The sequence below is a fragment of the Paroedura picta genome, chromosome 3, assembly GCF_049243985.1.
Source record: "Paroedura picta isolate Pp20150507F chromosome 3, Ppicta_v3.0, whole genome shotgun sequence".
Taxonomy (NCBI): domain Eukaryota; kingdom Metazoa; phylum Chordata; class Lepidosauria; order Squamata; family Gekkonidae; genus Paroedura; species Paroedura picta.
Window position 1 is genome coordinate 62875514 of NC_135371.1, and position 14143 is coordinate 62889656.

General features: G+C 45.3%; 1 protein-coding gene across 2 annotated transcripts in view; it reads left to right on the forward strand.

Moving 5' to 3' along the window:
• Positions 1-14143, forward strand: part of SLC38A3 (solute carrier family 38 member 3) — a 106600-nt gene that overhangs the window by 64000 nt on the left and 28457 nt on the right. For both annotated transcript variants that reach the window (XM_077326015.1, XM_077326016.1), the window contains 5 exons: positions 812-896; positions 1848-1963; positions 12191-12264; positions 13490-13582; positions 13810-13891. In XM_077326015.1, coding sequence (XP_077182130.1) covers positions 812-896; positions 1848-1963; positions 12191-12264; positions 13490-13582; positions 13810-13891 — 450 coding nt within the window. The remainder of the gene's footprint in view (positions 1-811; positions 897-1847; positions 1964-12190; positions 12265-13489; positions 13583-13809; positions 13892-14143) is intronic.

The window sequence follows — 14143 nt, forward strand, 5'->3', positions numbered from 1 at the left end:
GCTGTAGATTCTTTGTGAAGTGATTACTTACTTAACAAAGAGTATACAGAGTAAAACAAAGAGTAAAATGTGGAATTTTCAAATAGCTGGACTCCTGCTGTATACACCTTGTGAAGTGATTACTCAAGAATGACATTTTTTCATTAGTGTGCTGCACCATTTTATGAACTTTTAACATCTATACCAGTGGTCCCCAACCTTTTTTAGGCTGGGGACCGGCAGGGCAACTGCCCCGCCCGCACATCGCGCATGTGTGGCCTCACCCGTGCATCGCGCGTCATGCGCAGCCGAAATCGCAAGCTTGCAGCCTGGGAAGTTTTTTACTGCGGGGGGAGGGAACCGCGGCCCAGCGCCATGGCCTTTACGGCCCGGCACTGGGCCGCGGCCCGCAGGTTGGGGACTACTGAACTATACCCTTCATAGTGCAATGCAACTCCAACAGAGAAGTCCAGGTCTAACCAGATCTTTTATAGTGGACGTTGAGTTGTGCGTAGCAGCTGGAGAAAACACATCTCTTCCATATTCCTTTATCTCGTGAGGATTTGTTTTCACATTATAGTGGGACATTGCAGTATTGTTGAAAAGGAACTTTGGGGTATATAGTGCAATGACTAATTACTGATTGTGTGGGAAATCATGGGAGTTCTAGTATCTGCCCAGGTTGGCTAAGCAGCTATCAAGTACATGAGTGGGAATGTTGCAGATCTATACAGTCATTAGCATTCATGCCACATACTCATCCAACTGTGCATGTGAAAATTGTTGAGGAGGCTGCGGACTAAGGGTGTTTTTTCCTGCTGTTTTCTTCCAGATTTGAGGAGAACCAGGCTAACCTGCCAGAAATGGAGGAGTTCCTTCCACATGGTGTTGAAAAGAAACAGACCCACTTCACAGATGTAAGTGTTTGCATAGATTTGGACAGTTGACTTGGATATCCTTCCAGAGATCTTGGTACAGAACAGAATTGCACAGCTGTTTATTGTTTTAACTGGGGTCCAAAGAAAGGCACCAAAGCAGTGGGGTGCAAGTGAGTTGAAGAATAACCATTCAAGTAAGTAATCCTCTATTAATTGCTTCCTTCCAGAATAGGAATTGGCAGTCTGTAGCCTATGGAGAGCCCTCTGACTCCAACTCAGAGGCAGGGAGGCGTGGCTGAGGCCATGGAACTTGCCCACAGGCAATGAATGACTGAGAAGGGGTTGGGGTCCATTACAGCTTCTGCTCCCCTCTTCAAAGTGGCTGTTAGCAAACCCAGTCACTGACCAGGATTCTGGGATCTGAACCTGCAGTGTACTCCAAGGAGAGCAGGATTCTAGGCTGGCCTTCTCTGTTCACAAGTTTATTTTCTCCTCTTCACCTGCTCTGAAGAAATATATGGGCAGGGAAGGTAGAAGAAGGTAGAGAAGAGACGGTAGTGGCACTGTCTCCTTCCCGGAATGGTAGAGAAGAGTGGATGAATCCTCAGAAGGGGAACAGCCTCAAAACACTCCAGGCTGGTTGCTTCTTGCAGTGCTAAAAGCCAGCTCTGCCCTGGCCAATTAGTGCAGGCCTGTCTTGGGATACCAATCATGGGTCTTGGCTCACCCATGGCCTCCTCAGCCAGCACAGGTCTGGAGAAGGCGACAGGGCAACCAACATGCACTGTGGGTGATGCTGGTGAGATCTGAGCTGAGTGGCGCCCTGCGGTGTTGGCAGAGGTGCTAGGGCTTGGCTCTGCTTGCTACCAGAGCCAGCAGCTCTCCATCACTGGGGCCCAATGGCCCACCCCACCCACTTTCCCCAGGAACAATCCTGTTAGGTGCTCAGGCTCAACGTCTCTCTTTTTTCTCTCCCGGCTATGCTTACAGTTTGAAGGGAAGACCTCTTTTGGGATGTCCGTTTTCAACCTGAGCAATGCCATCATGGGCAGCGGGATCCTTGGGCTAGCGTATGCTATGGCCAATACCGGCATCCTCCTCTTTCTGTAAGTGCTGCTCAGAACATCAAGAAGAGCTAAGGATACATCCCCATCGCTCCCCTTAAGATCCCCGCTCTGCTCTTGTCCTGCTCTAAATACTCTTTTCCAGATTGCTGTGAACTCAGTGTGTCATCTCATAAAACATGCAATAGTTTTATTGCTGTGGTCCCCTTTCTGTGTGATGTCTGATGAAAATATCCTGCTGGCCACTGGCCTGCCCTGCCCTTCTTCCTCTGCTTCGGTTGGTGCTTTTGCCTTTTCTGTCTTTCCTGCTTTGATTTAAGCTGATACTCTGCATCTTTATGGGACAGAGGTCATCTAGTGACAAATTGCTCTTCATGTTACATCCCCCATCGTATCTTATCAAGTGGCATCCATATGTCTGCCACGAACATGCTAATCAACCCTTTAGCTACACACAGACAATGCTACATCTGTCTAAGATACTGAAGGAATAGCAGTTCCGTGGAATTTAGGGCCAAGTAGCATAACATGCTACAACTCCATTATGGGAACTCCCAATGTGTTTGCGGGAGGGGGGGGGATGAAAAGTGTCTTGTAAGGGCTGGGGAAAAGATGCTAGGGGAGTTACCTAGCCCATTCATTCCTAGGCCATTTAACCAATCAAAAGTACACACTCCGATCCCAATGGGGTTGCGATGGGTCGGACACAACTTCGCACCTAACAACAACAACAAAGGATACAGGGATAGTTTGAGAACCATGTGAGCCACTCCCTCAGGTCTGCTTTACAGGGGCCAGAAACACAAGTGGAATCCTTGTCATGGAATGCCAACTTGATGTGTGGGTTGACTCTTCTTCGTTGACAGGTAGCTGCCGATGCTGCTCTTGTAAGCAAGCGATGCTGCCTCTTGCAGGTACCCTGGGTTCCAAGCGACTATTACCCAAGTTACTGATTAACAAGGAAGAACATCGTCCTCGTCCCCCCTGCCTTTTAAAGACCTTTTGTCTTTGTATAAGAAACGGCTTCTTGAGTCACACCATTGCAAACTAATCCCAAGGCATTTCAGTGAAACTTCAAATGAAGGAAGCAGACTTTGATCTGAGCTGGAAGGCAGGCGAGGGGAATTAGGCGAAATCCCCAAGTTGTCTTCACTTTCTTGTCAGCCCACATTCTGAAGAATAGCAATTGGGTCAGCCTGCAAGCTTAATCTCTCGGCTCTAGTAAGCCTAGTAATATAATAAATGGTTAGCCTTTGGGCTGGAGGGATACCAAGATTATCTGTCCCTACAACCATGGTCTTCAACCCATGGGTTGGATCCCTTAGATGGATCTCAGAGCATCACTCATTGGGTTGTCAACTCTGGTACAGTTTTTGTTTTTGTTTTTTTGCCCGTGAGGATGATGTATCTCCTGACCCTTTTTGTGCACACATTGGAAAAGAGCAACAGGATGGCAAGGCAAGGCCACTCAGCAATGGAGAGAACTCATTTTAGCAGAGGCTGGTTGAGGCTCTGGCTCCTTTTCCTTCCTTACTGTGATATCATGTGACTAGTTACCACATGCTTGTGTTTCCCATGATCCTGTTTTGCTGCCTGGGGTTATAGGTGAGCCCTCAGTTTAGACAGGTTGAAGACCACTGCTCTACAGATTATATTGAAGAAAGGATTGTCCCTTAATCGAGGGCTAACGTGGAGCTTTGTGAACCATCTTGAGGTGCCCCTCAGCGCGCTTGGATGGCTGACTAGATTAAGTTGCCAAGATGGTTTTGACTTTATTAGGCCTAATATTCTTTTTAAAATGTTTTAAATTCCATTTTCTGTAATTTCCATATTATTTTCTTTCTGACATTGTTGGCATTTAAATAGCTCCCCAAAGTGTGACTTTCTGGCTATTTTAGGAACTGTAAAAATCATTCCCTTTTTCTAAGCAATTTAACAGTCATGGAAGAAATTCAGTGCCAGCAGTTTGTAACTTCAGCGGGTCAGGCAATATATGGACATGTGGCTAAAGATTTACCATTCTGTCCTTGGATATGAATGAGAAATGCTGGGCGAGATAAATAAGGTATAGTGCTTCCTATCATTACAAAAACACTGCAATATGCAGGATTTGGGTGAAGCTTTTTACTGAGGTACCCAGCTCTGAGCAGAAGTTTAGACCTTTCCTCCTCTGTGTGTGACACAGCTAAGGTCATTGGCAGCTGTTGCTCCTGAGTCCGAAAGCATCCCAACTCAGGCTGCATTAGTGGGATTGGAAAGAGGAGAAAGACAAAGAGAGTTTGTTAGGCTCACACTCTGTGGGTAGCAGCAGGTGGGCTGGGGCAGGTTGGGGCCTTTTTACTAGGAGCACAGAGGACTGTAGGCTATTGATGAATTTGTATTTACTTATTTCTTTGTGGTGTTGAGGCAGCCAGGCTCTTGCATGTGGGCTGCTGCCATGGTTCCCATGGGGTATTCGAGGCCTGGAGAACAATGTGGAATGTGCCCTTTCCAGGCAGCCTTTCTAGTGGTTGGAGAAGACAGCATCAGAAGGCTAAGAGTGCTAAGGAGACATAATGGGCAGAGGTTTCCATACATGGCTTAGAATGCAGTTGATGAAACAACCGTAATTCTGGGGCCTCAAAACTGTACTCTCAACAGGAGAAAGGAGGTGTCTGAGACCAAGGAAGGGCAGCAGGTGGAGGTCTGTAGATGCAAAGGGTCATTTTTAGGAGCCTGTCGATCTTCTCTGGATCTTGACAGTAAATGGAATACGTGCCCTATAGCAGTTCCTTATTCATGTCTCTTAATTAAGGAGAAGGCCCCTATTCATGGGGCACCTAATGGGCACCTAATGGCCTTGCTGACTGCTTTCTGTCCACCACTGGCTTGTGGTCAGCCCATAGTGTAGCTATTTGAGGCTTGAAAACTTTATGGGATAAAGGGCATGGCTAATTCCCTCCCCCCTCTGGAGGCCTCTTGTTTGGCAGTGCTGTGAACACTGTGGCCATCAGCAGGTGTTGACTTTTCCCTCATTTGTTTTGATTGCTCCCCCCCCTTTCATGGTGGGGTATGGTTGCCAGTTGCAACTCTGCAAACAAAGCCACAGGTTGAGGTTGCCACTTCTAGCAGGGGCTGGAAGGGAACACATGAGCCTTTTGCATCCCTAAGCCTCTAGCAAGAACCATCTTGTTAGCCTCTGGGAGCAGAGAGTGAGTGACTAAGTGAGTGGTCACTGAGTGTCAGCAGTCTAGCATCATCACTCTTATTAGTCATGGGACATGGAACTGTCAGAGTCCTACAATATTATTGACCCAGACACTGCTTGGATCACAGAATGGCATAACTGTGCTGCTATATTTGGTTGCACCAATTAAAATTATTACATGTTATGGAAGTGTGGGTGTGTGTGAAAGAAAGAGGGAGAAAGAGAACATAACCTCATATTCCATTGGAAATTCTGCCATCTAAATAGCCTAGAAGAAGAAGAGTTGGTTCTTATATGCTGCTTTCCCCTACCCGAAGGAGGCTCAAAGCGGCTTACAGTCGCCTTCCCTTTCCTCTCCCCACAACAGACACCCTGTGCACATCACCACTAAAGTGCATAGGAATCAATACAGGCAAGCCTTTTCTTGTGCACACCTGGTGCTCACCCTGTCTAATAAGAAGATCTCAAAACTTATTTGGGGAAGCAAGGTCATGTGGAAGTTATCAGCATACCAGGGCTGAATCTGCACACAGCTTTTATTCCAATCCCAGGTCAATTCAGTCCCTACCGTCTACACTGAATGCTATTTCCATTTTGGCTGATTTAAATTTTCCCTCTGCAACCAGCAGGACTGATCTGGAGTGACCCCACCTTCCCCCCCCCACAATATCCTGGAGTTGATATAGCCCTTGATATTTGAAAAATTGGCATGAGTAAAGGTGCAGCTCGCTGCTTGTCCCGAACTAACTAGCTGCCTCGAGCCTTCATCTCTCCCCCACATGCAGCCAGCTGGGTGACCTTGGGCTCGCCATGGCAGTGATAAAGCTGTTCTGATCGAGCAGTGATATCCGGGCTCTCTCAGCCTCACCCACCTCACAGGGTGTCTGTTGTGGGGAGAGGAAAGGGAAGGTGACTGTAAGCCACTTTGAGCCTCCTTTGGGTAGAGAAAAGTGGCATATAAGAATAAACTCTTCTTCTTGTTGTTCTTGTTCTTCTTCTTGAGCCTTTATGGGAGGGTGGTATACAAATGCAATCAATCGATCAATAAAGGAGGGTGTATGTGTGGCCTGCCTAGAAGGCCTGTTTTGCTGTAAGTCACCTCAGGGTGGAATTAGATTCAATGGAAAGCACATGTCTGTCAATATTTTAAAAGCCTTTTACAGTGTTGCACAGCCAGGTTGGGGCTATCACACTGGGCAGGTAGAGTGAGTTACATCTTCCATCTTTGCATGATTTTGCTAAACAAAACTGAAGGATCCAAACTGCTATTATTATTTAAAGGAGAAAAGGCTCCTTTCTTTAAAGCAGGGGTAGTCAACCTGTGGTCCTCCAGATGTTCATGGACTACAATTCAAATGAGCCCCTGCCAGTGTTTGCTGGCAGGGGCTCATGGGAATTGTAGTCCATGAACATCTGGAGGACCACAGGTTGACTACCCCTGCTTTAAAGCAGTGGTCCCCAACCTTTTTATCATCGGGGACCACTCACCGGGGACCACTCAACGCCTTTTACTGAGGCCCGGTGGGGGGGGGTAGTTTACTCCTCTACTCTCAACCACTGCCCTAACGCTCTCTGATCGCTATGGTAATGTTTAAACATCCCTTCAAAATAAGATACAGACACGTCACAACAATGAAGTGTGTTGTAAAGGGCTGGGGGGGTGAAGTAAAGGGCCGGGGGAGGGGGGGAAGGCGTCCTTTGGGGCCCACCTCCAATTAGTCGAAGGACCACATGTGGTCCACAGCCCACAGGTTGGGGATCGCTACTTTAAAGGACTAGAACAGTTCAGATACTCCAGTGTTGATCTGTGAAACTATGCAGGAGTGAAAGAATCAAACTCCCCCTTTCACTGTTGCCTCTATCCAAATTGGTGCTTTGTGGGGCTGCAATTAAGCTTTTTACAGGGATCCAAGTATCAGTCTCCCAGCATCTTGCTTGTGCTTTACGTCTGAAGGCAGGAACACTTTATCTTTAAAAGATCTTGGAGCATTTGTGATATGTATGGGAATCATCCTTATTCATGAATTGACTGTGGACCTGCAATGAAGAACAAGAAGAATACAAAATGTTATGAATCCCCACAAGCTTTGATGGATTCACATTCTGTGGCCCTTCATTTTAAGATGGAAGTGGAGATTCATGGGACTCTGTACCTAGGGATGCCAGCCTCCAGGTGGGACCTGGGGATCCTCTGGAATTACAGCTCATTTCCAGACTATAGAGAACAGTACCCCTAGAGACCATGGATGCTTGGGAGGGTTAGACTCCGTGGCACTGTACCCAACTGAGGCCCTGGTCCTCTCCAGTCTCCATCACGAAATAGTCTGGAGTTTCCCAGTCTGGGTCTGACAACCCTGCCCCCCCATCTCCCGCTGGTGGCCAGGGGGGACCTAGGAAGCCTATCTGTACCAAACACTGGAATTGTCATTAGAGCACGTATATTGTACAGTATACATTTGCAGATGGTCTGATCTTCAATTCAGCCTTTTTTCAAGCTCCCTAAACTGCAATTTGCCTGTATGCAAGGGTTAAGCAAAACATTACTTAGGCTGAGCCTGTGTTCGTGTGTGTGTTTGGGGCAGTTTTCACTCAGGCGATTTGGCTTGGGTGAAAACTGCTTGACATTCGGAGTTCTCATTCCATGTGAGCTGTTTGGCTGTAAGCATGATGCTTGGGCCACTGGTAGCCTTCCCATCACCCAGAGAATGCTCATTAGTGCTTAGCTACCCTGTGGAGAGTTTCTATTGCGTTGCCTAACTACATACAGCAGGGTTCAGCTAGGGACAGTGCTGAGGCTTCCAGTCGGCCTGTCTTCAGCTTGTCAAGCAACCATTTCTTTAGCCAGGGCACAGTACGTCTCATTCAAAAGGAAAATGAGCACCATTTCTGAGGACTTCTGTGGGAGAAAAACCAAATTTATTCCCTCAGTGACTGATGCCACCAATTTTAAGGAGTGGTCTTTAATTTTCGTTCAGTGACTGTTCCCTAAACTTGTTGGACTTCTTTTCTTTGGGTAATTCTCCCCAGGAGCATCCTGTGTTCTAGGCTTGGTGTTTTTGCTAAGCCAGAAGTAAGCAAAGATCTATTTGTGGGTGTACTGTGTACCTGTCCACACTGGTTTTCCCTCTCAGTCATGCTGGACTTAAAGTGTGTTTACCAACACTGTTAGAATGTTGGAGAAGGCACCCCCAGAAGCTGCAAGATTATGTTTTCATATAGGGTTTTGATCTGTCATTCTTCCCTTTGTGGGATTTGGGTGAGCTTTAAGTAGGAGTCTTTGTCCCATTACAGAAGGGGAAGCTGAGGCACAAAGGAGGGAAAGGTATAAACTTAACATGGGTGGCAAGTGTATTAAGCTCATGGTGGAGCTGGAGAACTCAATCTTTCCTAAGGATGAATGCACGTTTCAGTTGATACAGCCAATTTTAGTATGTGAATTTTCATACAATGTGTCCATCAATGAGTTGAGAAATTATGCAGGTACATTTAGAACTGCTTTTCTGTTTTTTGCATATGCATTTCAAAATCGAGAAAGGTTGAAAAGCATTGAGTGGCACATTTGAATCTGACCTGACAGTTTCCCCATAGATACCCGCTTTATGGCTTACTATTTTGGTAGTTTCCCCTTGGAGCAACCATAGATGAATGTTTTCTAAAATCAGATTGGAAATCCAGATGTATTCCCAACACCAGGTTTTCTTGACCCTCATGCTTGTGCTTTATTCTGTTTCCTCACCTGCAAGAAGAGATGCAGATTTGCAATGTGGCTAATTAATATCAGAAACTCTCTGGATATGAACTAATGCAGAAGGCAAAATGCTATTTCATAGACTGTAACTGATTTAACTTGCTCCCAGACTGACTAGAGTGGCTTCAGCTTAATAAGAGAGAAACAAAACAGGTGGGCTCAACCTAGACAGGTGCCTAAATGAGTTGCAAAGATTAAATTATTTTGTGAAACCATATTATATTTTTTTCAGATTGAAATAATTACATAATTTCTAAGTAGAACATTAAAATTCAGGTTGCAACTTGCTGGAGGCTTAGTGAGGGCAGTAGGCCAGACAATAGTTCCCTTGCCTGGCAGTCTCTCATTGGGTGTGTGTAAAGTACATACTACCACATATTCTGCCACTGGCTGGCCCTTGTCTGTGTTTGTGCTTATGCATGGGTACACAGTGCAGATAGAATAAGGTAGGAGACTCCTACCAGTTATTGCTGTTGGGATAACAGCAATGACAGGATTTTTTTTTACAAGTACCTAAGTGTAGAGCAGCAGGCAGCAAGAGCAGTCCATTGTAAGCAGTGAGAACTTAACAGTACCCTTAAAGAAACACAACTGTGTTTTACTTGCACTAATTGTTCTCAGGAGAGGCAGGCTCTCTGTGGGTGTCTTCTGTGTTATACATATCTGAGGATGCTCACTTCACATCTGTGTCATTCTAGGCCTGGGTAGTGGAGTCTGTTTCCCAGGGTAGGAGTGACTAGTTATGACACTGCGATGATGTGGAAGGAAGTCTTTCTAACGGTACTGGATGTTACGTCTAGGTAACAGTTAAGGATTGCAAGCTACAGACATATTTGGGGTCAGGACAGCAGTTCAGAGAGCACTGGGGGCTGAGTGCAGTCCCAGCATCACATTGTGGTTGGTGGGTCAGGTGCCTGACCCATGTATCACGGTGGCTTAAGATGAGCATTTCCTGTGCCCTCTGTGAAAAGAAACAGTTTTAAAAGAATCTGAGCAAAGCTGTGATGAAAATAGACACAGAGAAGAAAAAACATGTGGCCACCAAATCCACGGGAAGCCATATGGATTTAGTAACATGGGCATGGAAAACTCTGATGAGGCATCTCTGTAGATTCTGATTGGGAAAAGCTACTTCAAGGGGGAAGGAAGTTGACAGGCATGCAGCCGAATCCGCTGCTTACAAAGTGTGCTTAGATTGGGATTGCGGTCATAGCACCACCATCATCGCCATCACCACCATCATCATCCTCATCCCACCAGGTATAAAGTCAGTAGTAGACAATGCCTCTTTCGCCATTTTTATAACTGGAATTGCTTGGAATTGTTCCTCGCTTTAGAATGAGAAGCCTCAGATAAGCCTTGCATCAGATGAGCTTCTTTTTTTGTTTCCACTCATCAATACAAAATGAACCAGTACAGAGACTCTGTTCAGACAATACTTTTCCTTGTCACTTGTGTTTTGGCTGGCAGAGGATGGGGCCGGAAGGTAGAGTAAAAATGGAATTAATAGTCTGCTGGGCCTTGCGTTATTCCTCTGATTTGTGTAGGGAGTTTCCATGGCAGCATTGCCCATTTCTGACAGGAGGAGTAGATTTTAGGCAGAGCAATCCTTGAGTGACCAGTACCACACATTACAAATACTGTATGGAAAAGCCATCCCATAATGTCCTTCCCAGTTTCCATCACTTGGTAATGACAATATGTAAAGGTAAAGGTAAAGGTATCCCCTGTGCAAGCACCGGGTCATGTCTGACCCTTGGGGTGACGCCCTCTAGCGTTTTCATGGCAGACTCAATACGGGGTGGTTTGCCTGAGGGGTCAAGGCGGGTTACAATATCTGACTAAAACCCCCATAAAACCCCTTCAAACATCTTCTTATAAAGGCATCTAGTATACCTATCAACTATTGTTTACCTGAGGTAGCCCCTGAGGCCGGTGGTTCAGTGGGATCCTGGCACTGGTAGGGCGTAATTCCAGCTGGTCAGGGGCTTAATACCTTAAACAATTCATGGCAGGATGAAGCTTTCAGATCTTGAGTCTGCCTCTTACCCAGCATTGATTCTATTTTTCCTGTGTGTTGTATGTGTCCGTGCGAGTACATGGATACACAGTTCTTGCTCTGAAACATCCTGGCTTCCTGCCCAGTGCATTATCCTCTGGATAGAATTGCTCACATTTACAAATAAATTGTTACATAACAAAATGGTATTGCAGTAGCTAGTAATAGACAAGGACTGTTATTTATGTGTACATCTCCTGAGTAGCCAGTGCTGCCCAGCGAGTTAATACTCCATTCTCCTTCCCCTCACTTTGGGTTCTTAAATATGTGGACCTGTGATAGGCACAATAATTGGAGGGCGAGGTAGCTAAATGTATTTGGGCATCTATATATGATCAGGCTTGCTTGTGCTCCATAAATGCAGGTTTTTGCATAGTCTACACATATGTCCTCAAAGCTGCACTTCCGTTGTGAAAATATCCCCTTTTTTCAGGCAGTATAAAGGAGGTAATCTTGTACAGGAAAATGTGATCCCATCCGCTGGATGGTGCAATCATTGCAGCTGCAATTAATGTTTGGGAAGCAGTTGCCCAAGACCATAGATATCCACTGGATAAAGCTTGTGCTGGGATCAGTAACAAGTAACAGAATAGTATTTTATGAATCCTGTATTGTTCCAAATTATTTAACGGCTATGCATTGCACTGTACCTTGCCATATTTTCTTTTTAAATTGGAAAGCCAGGTTCAACTCTTCAAATATATGCGCTACAATGTTTGAATATTTTGGAACTTTAGTATTTAGAAGTTCCCATCTTGCAGAGTAGTGCAACCAATATGGTGGCAGTGATTAGAGTGTCAGAATAGAAACTAGGAGACATCCTCAAATCCTTAACCTGGAAGCACACTGGGTATCCAGGGATATCTATTGTTCAGCCTAAACTGCCTTACAGGGAGGTTGTGAGAATAAATTGGAAAAGTGGAAAACCAGGTTTGCTGCCTTGGACTCTCTGGAGGGAAGACAGGAATAAAAACAGATAGATGGTTTGTTTCAGATAAGAGCAGAATTATCCCTGTGCTGGCTATCTAGTTCATGCAGGTGGGATCCAATGCTATTAGAATTAACTTTCAGGAGAAATGCACAAAAGCTAAAACAAATTTGGAAAATGAAGCTGATCCAGAGAAAAGTGCTCAAAAATTAAGCCAAAATTATTGTGGCATTATCTGGAATACTCCAATAGAAGCCCTGGAATTTCCCTACTGTGCCCTTCCCTCTGGATACCTGCCCAGTTAATAGTCCCTTTGGCCACATAATGTAAGTCACTCTCTATTCTAGGTTCCTGCTGACTGCTGTAGCTTTGTTATCCAGCTACTCCATTCATTTGTTGCTCAAATCTTCTGGAATTGTTGGTAAGTACTGCACACCTCTGTAGTCCTTGGTAGTCTTCAGTTCAGTCCCATCTAACTTTTTGGTTCCTGGTCTTTGCACTATGTGCTGTTGCATCTCTGGTCCTCAATGAATTCCTGATATCCTGGGGGCTACAGATAGCAAAGGGACTCATTCAGTCTCTAGTTGCACAAATGACACCCTTATGTTATCTGGCACACTCATTCCAATTGTTAGGAGACCATGAGAATGGTGTTTATTTTGAATGTGGAGTCAAGTTTGGCTCAAGTTTGGTTGGCTCAAGTTTGATTCTTCTCGGGATTTAAAGTTACTCTCACTCTCAAGAGTATTTGTTCTACCATGAAACTTAAATTAAATTCCTTCACTATCTTTTCACTCAAGCCATATATGAGACGGAAAGATTCTGGTGTTGGAGAGCATCACTAGAGTGAAATGTATGAAAACGAAGGGAGGTTCACATTGTCCATGATTTGGAATTTTCAACTATGGATGCTTTATTATAGATATACAGTTGGTGTTGTTGGGATGTCTAATGTTATGCAGGATACTGACCTGCAGTGCTAGAGTTTCCCATGTGCTATGATAATATCTACATGGATCCTGTAGCCCAGCAGTGAAGATGGTGTGGTAACTGAATTTTTGGTGTTAAGAGCATCACTGAGGAAGTGTTGCTTTGTGGGTACTTCTGTTTTTAATCAGTTTCCCCCCAGTTGTTTTTCTACTCAGGCTGATTCACAAATCCCAAAGTCCATATAGATGATTGACATGTGATCTGGGAGCCTCCCTCACTGGAAACCGTGATTTGGATTGGGGCCACATTTAGTTTGGAGTGGGGTTTAACACTCCAAATTAACTGTGGCCTTAATCCAAATCTGTGTCCTTACCTGAAATGGCTCCAGAGAGCCACTATTTGCTTCATTATCAAAGGTGGCTCGTACATGTAAATTTGCATCACGGGGTAACTAGTGGCTGCTTGGGGCTCTTTCAGGTTGAGTAAATGGCCCAGAAGGAAAGGCTTAAGTCCCCACTCTCTGTGCTTTGATCCTGACCTTTGTGCTTGGAAACTGAATCCAATTGGAAATAACAGGGAATTCCCAGTACCATTTGGCTGAAAGTCCCCATGGTGGCCTATGTACAATGACTTTGTAATGTACAATCCAGCCCTCAGCAGCTGTGCATGTTTCTCCAACTTTCTTTCCTTGCCTACTAATATTTGGTTTCTTGTAGGAATCCGAGCCTATGAACAGCTGGGCTACAGGGCCTTTGGAACACCAGGGAAATTAGCAGCTGCCATTGCTATAACACTACAGAATATTGGAGGTACTTCAGTCATATTCTAAATTTTCCAATAAATTGCTCCAAACAGGTTGCCAATAAAATGGCTGGTATAATCAGTTCTCTCCTTCCTATCCTAGCCTTCTCTCCCAGGAAAACAATTTTGGGATGGGGGATGGGGGGAGGAAAGCTAAGACAATGTCTCCAAGCATAATTTTCCTTGGTTCTGACTAGAATGTTGCATGCTATTAAACTTCTATCTTCCTGTACAGCCATGTCAAGCTACCTGTACATTGTGAAGTCTGAGGTTCCTTTGGTCATCCAAACCTTCCTCAACCTGGAAGAGAAGACAACGTGAGTCTTCTCCATCTGGTTCTCTTTTTCTTCCTCCTGTTTGCCACCTGCGCTCTTCCTCCCCGCCTATCTTTGCAGTCCATGAGCCACAGGGCCCCATTAGTCTGGTCAGCAGAGGGTGTGATGATTGCCGCATATTGGTTAAAGTGACAGATTTCCCTGTTATCACAAGTTCTGCAGAAGGGCCCTAGCAGCTGTGCGGGTTACAATTCTTCTCTTGCACCCTAGTTGGCCAAATCTAGTTCCATGGTA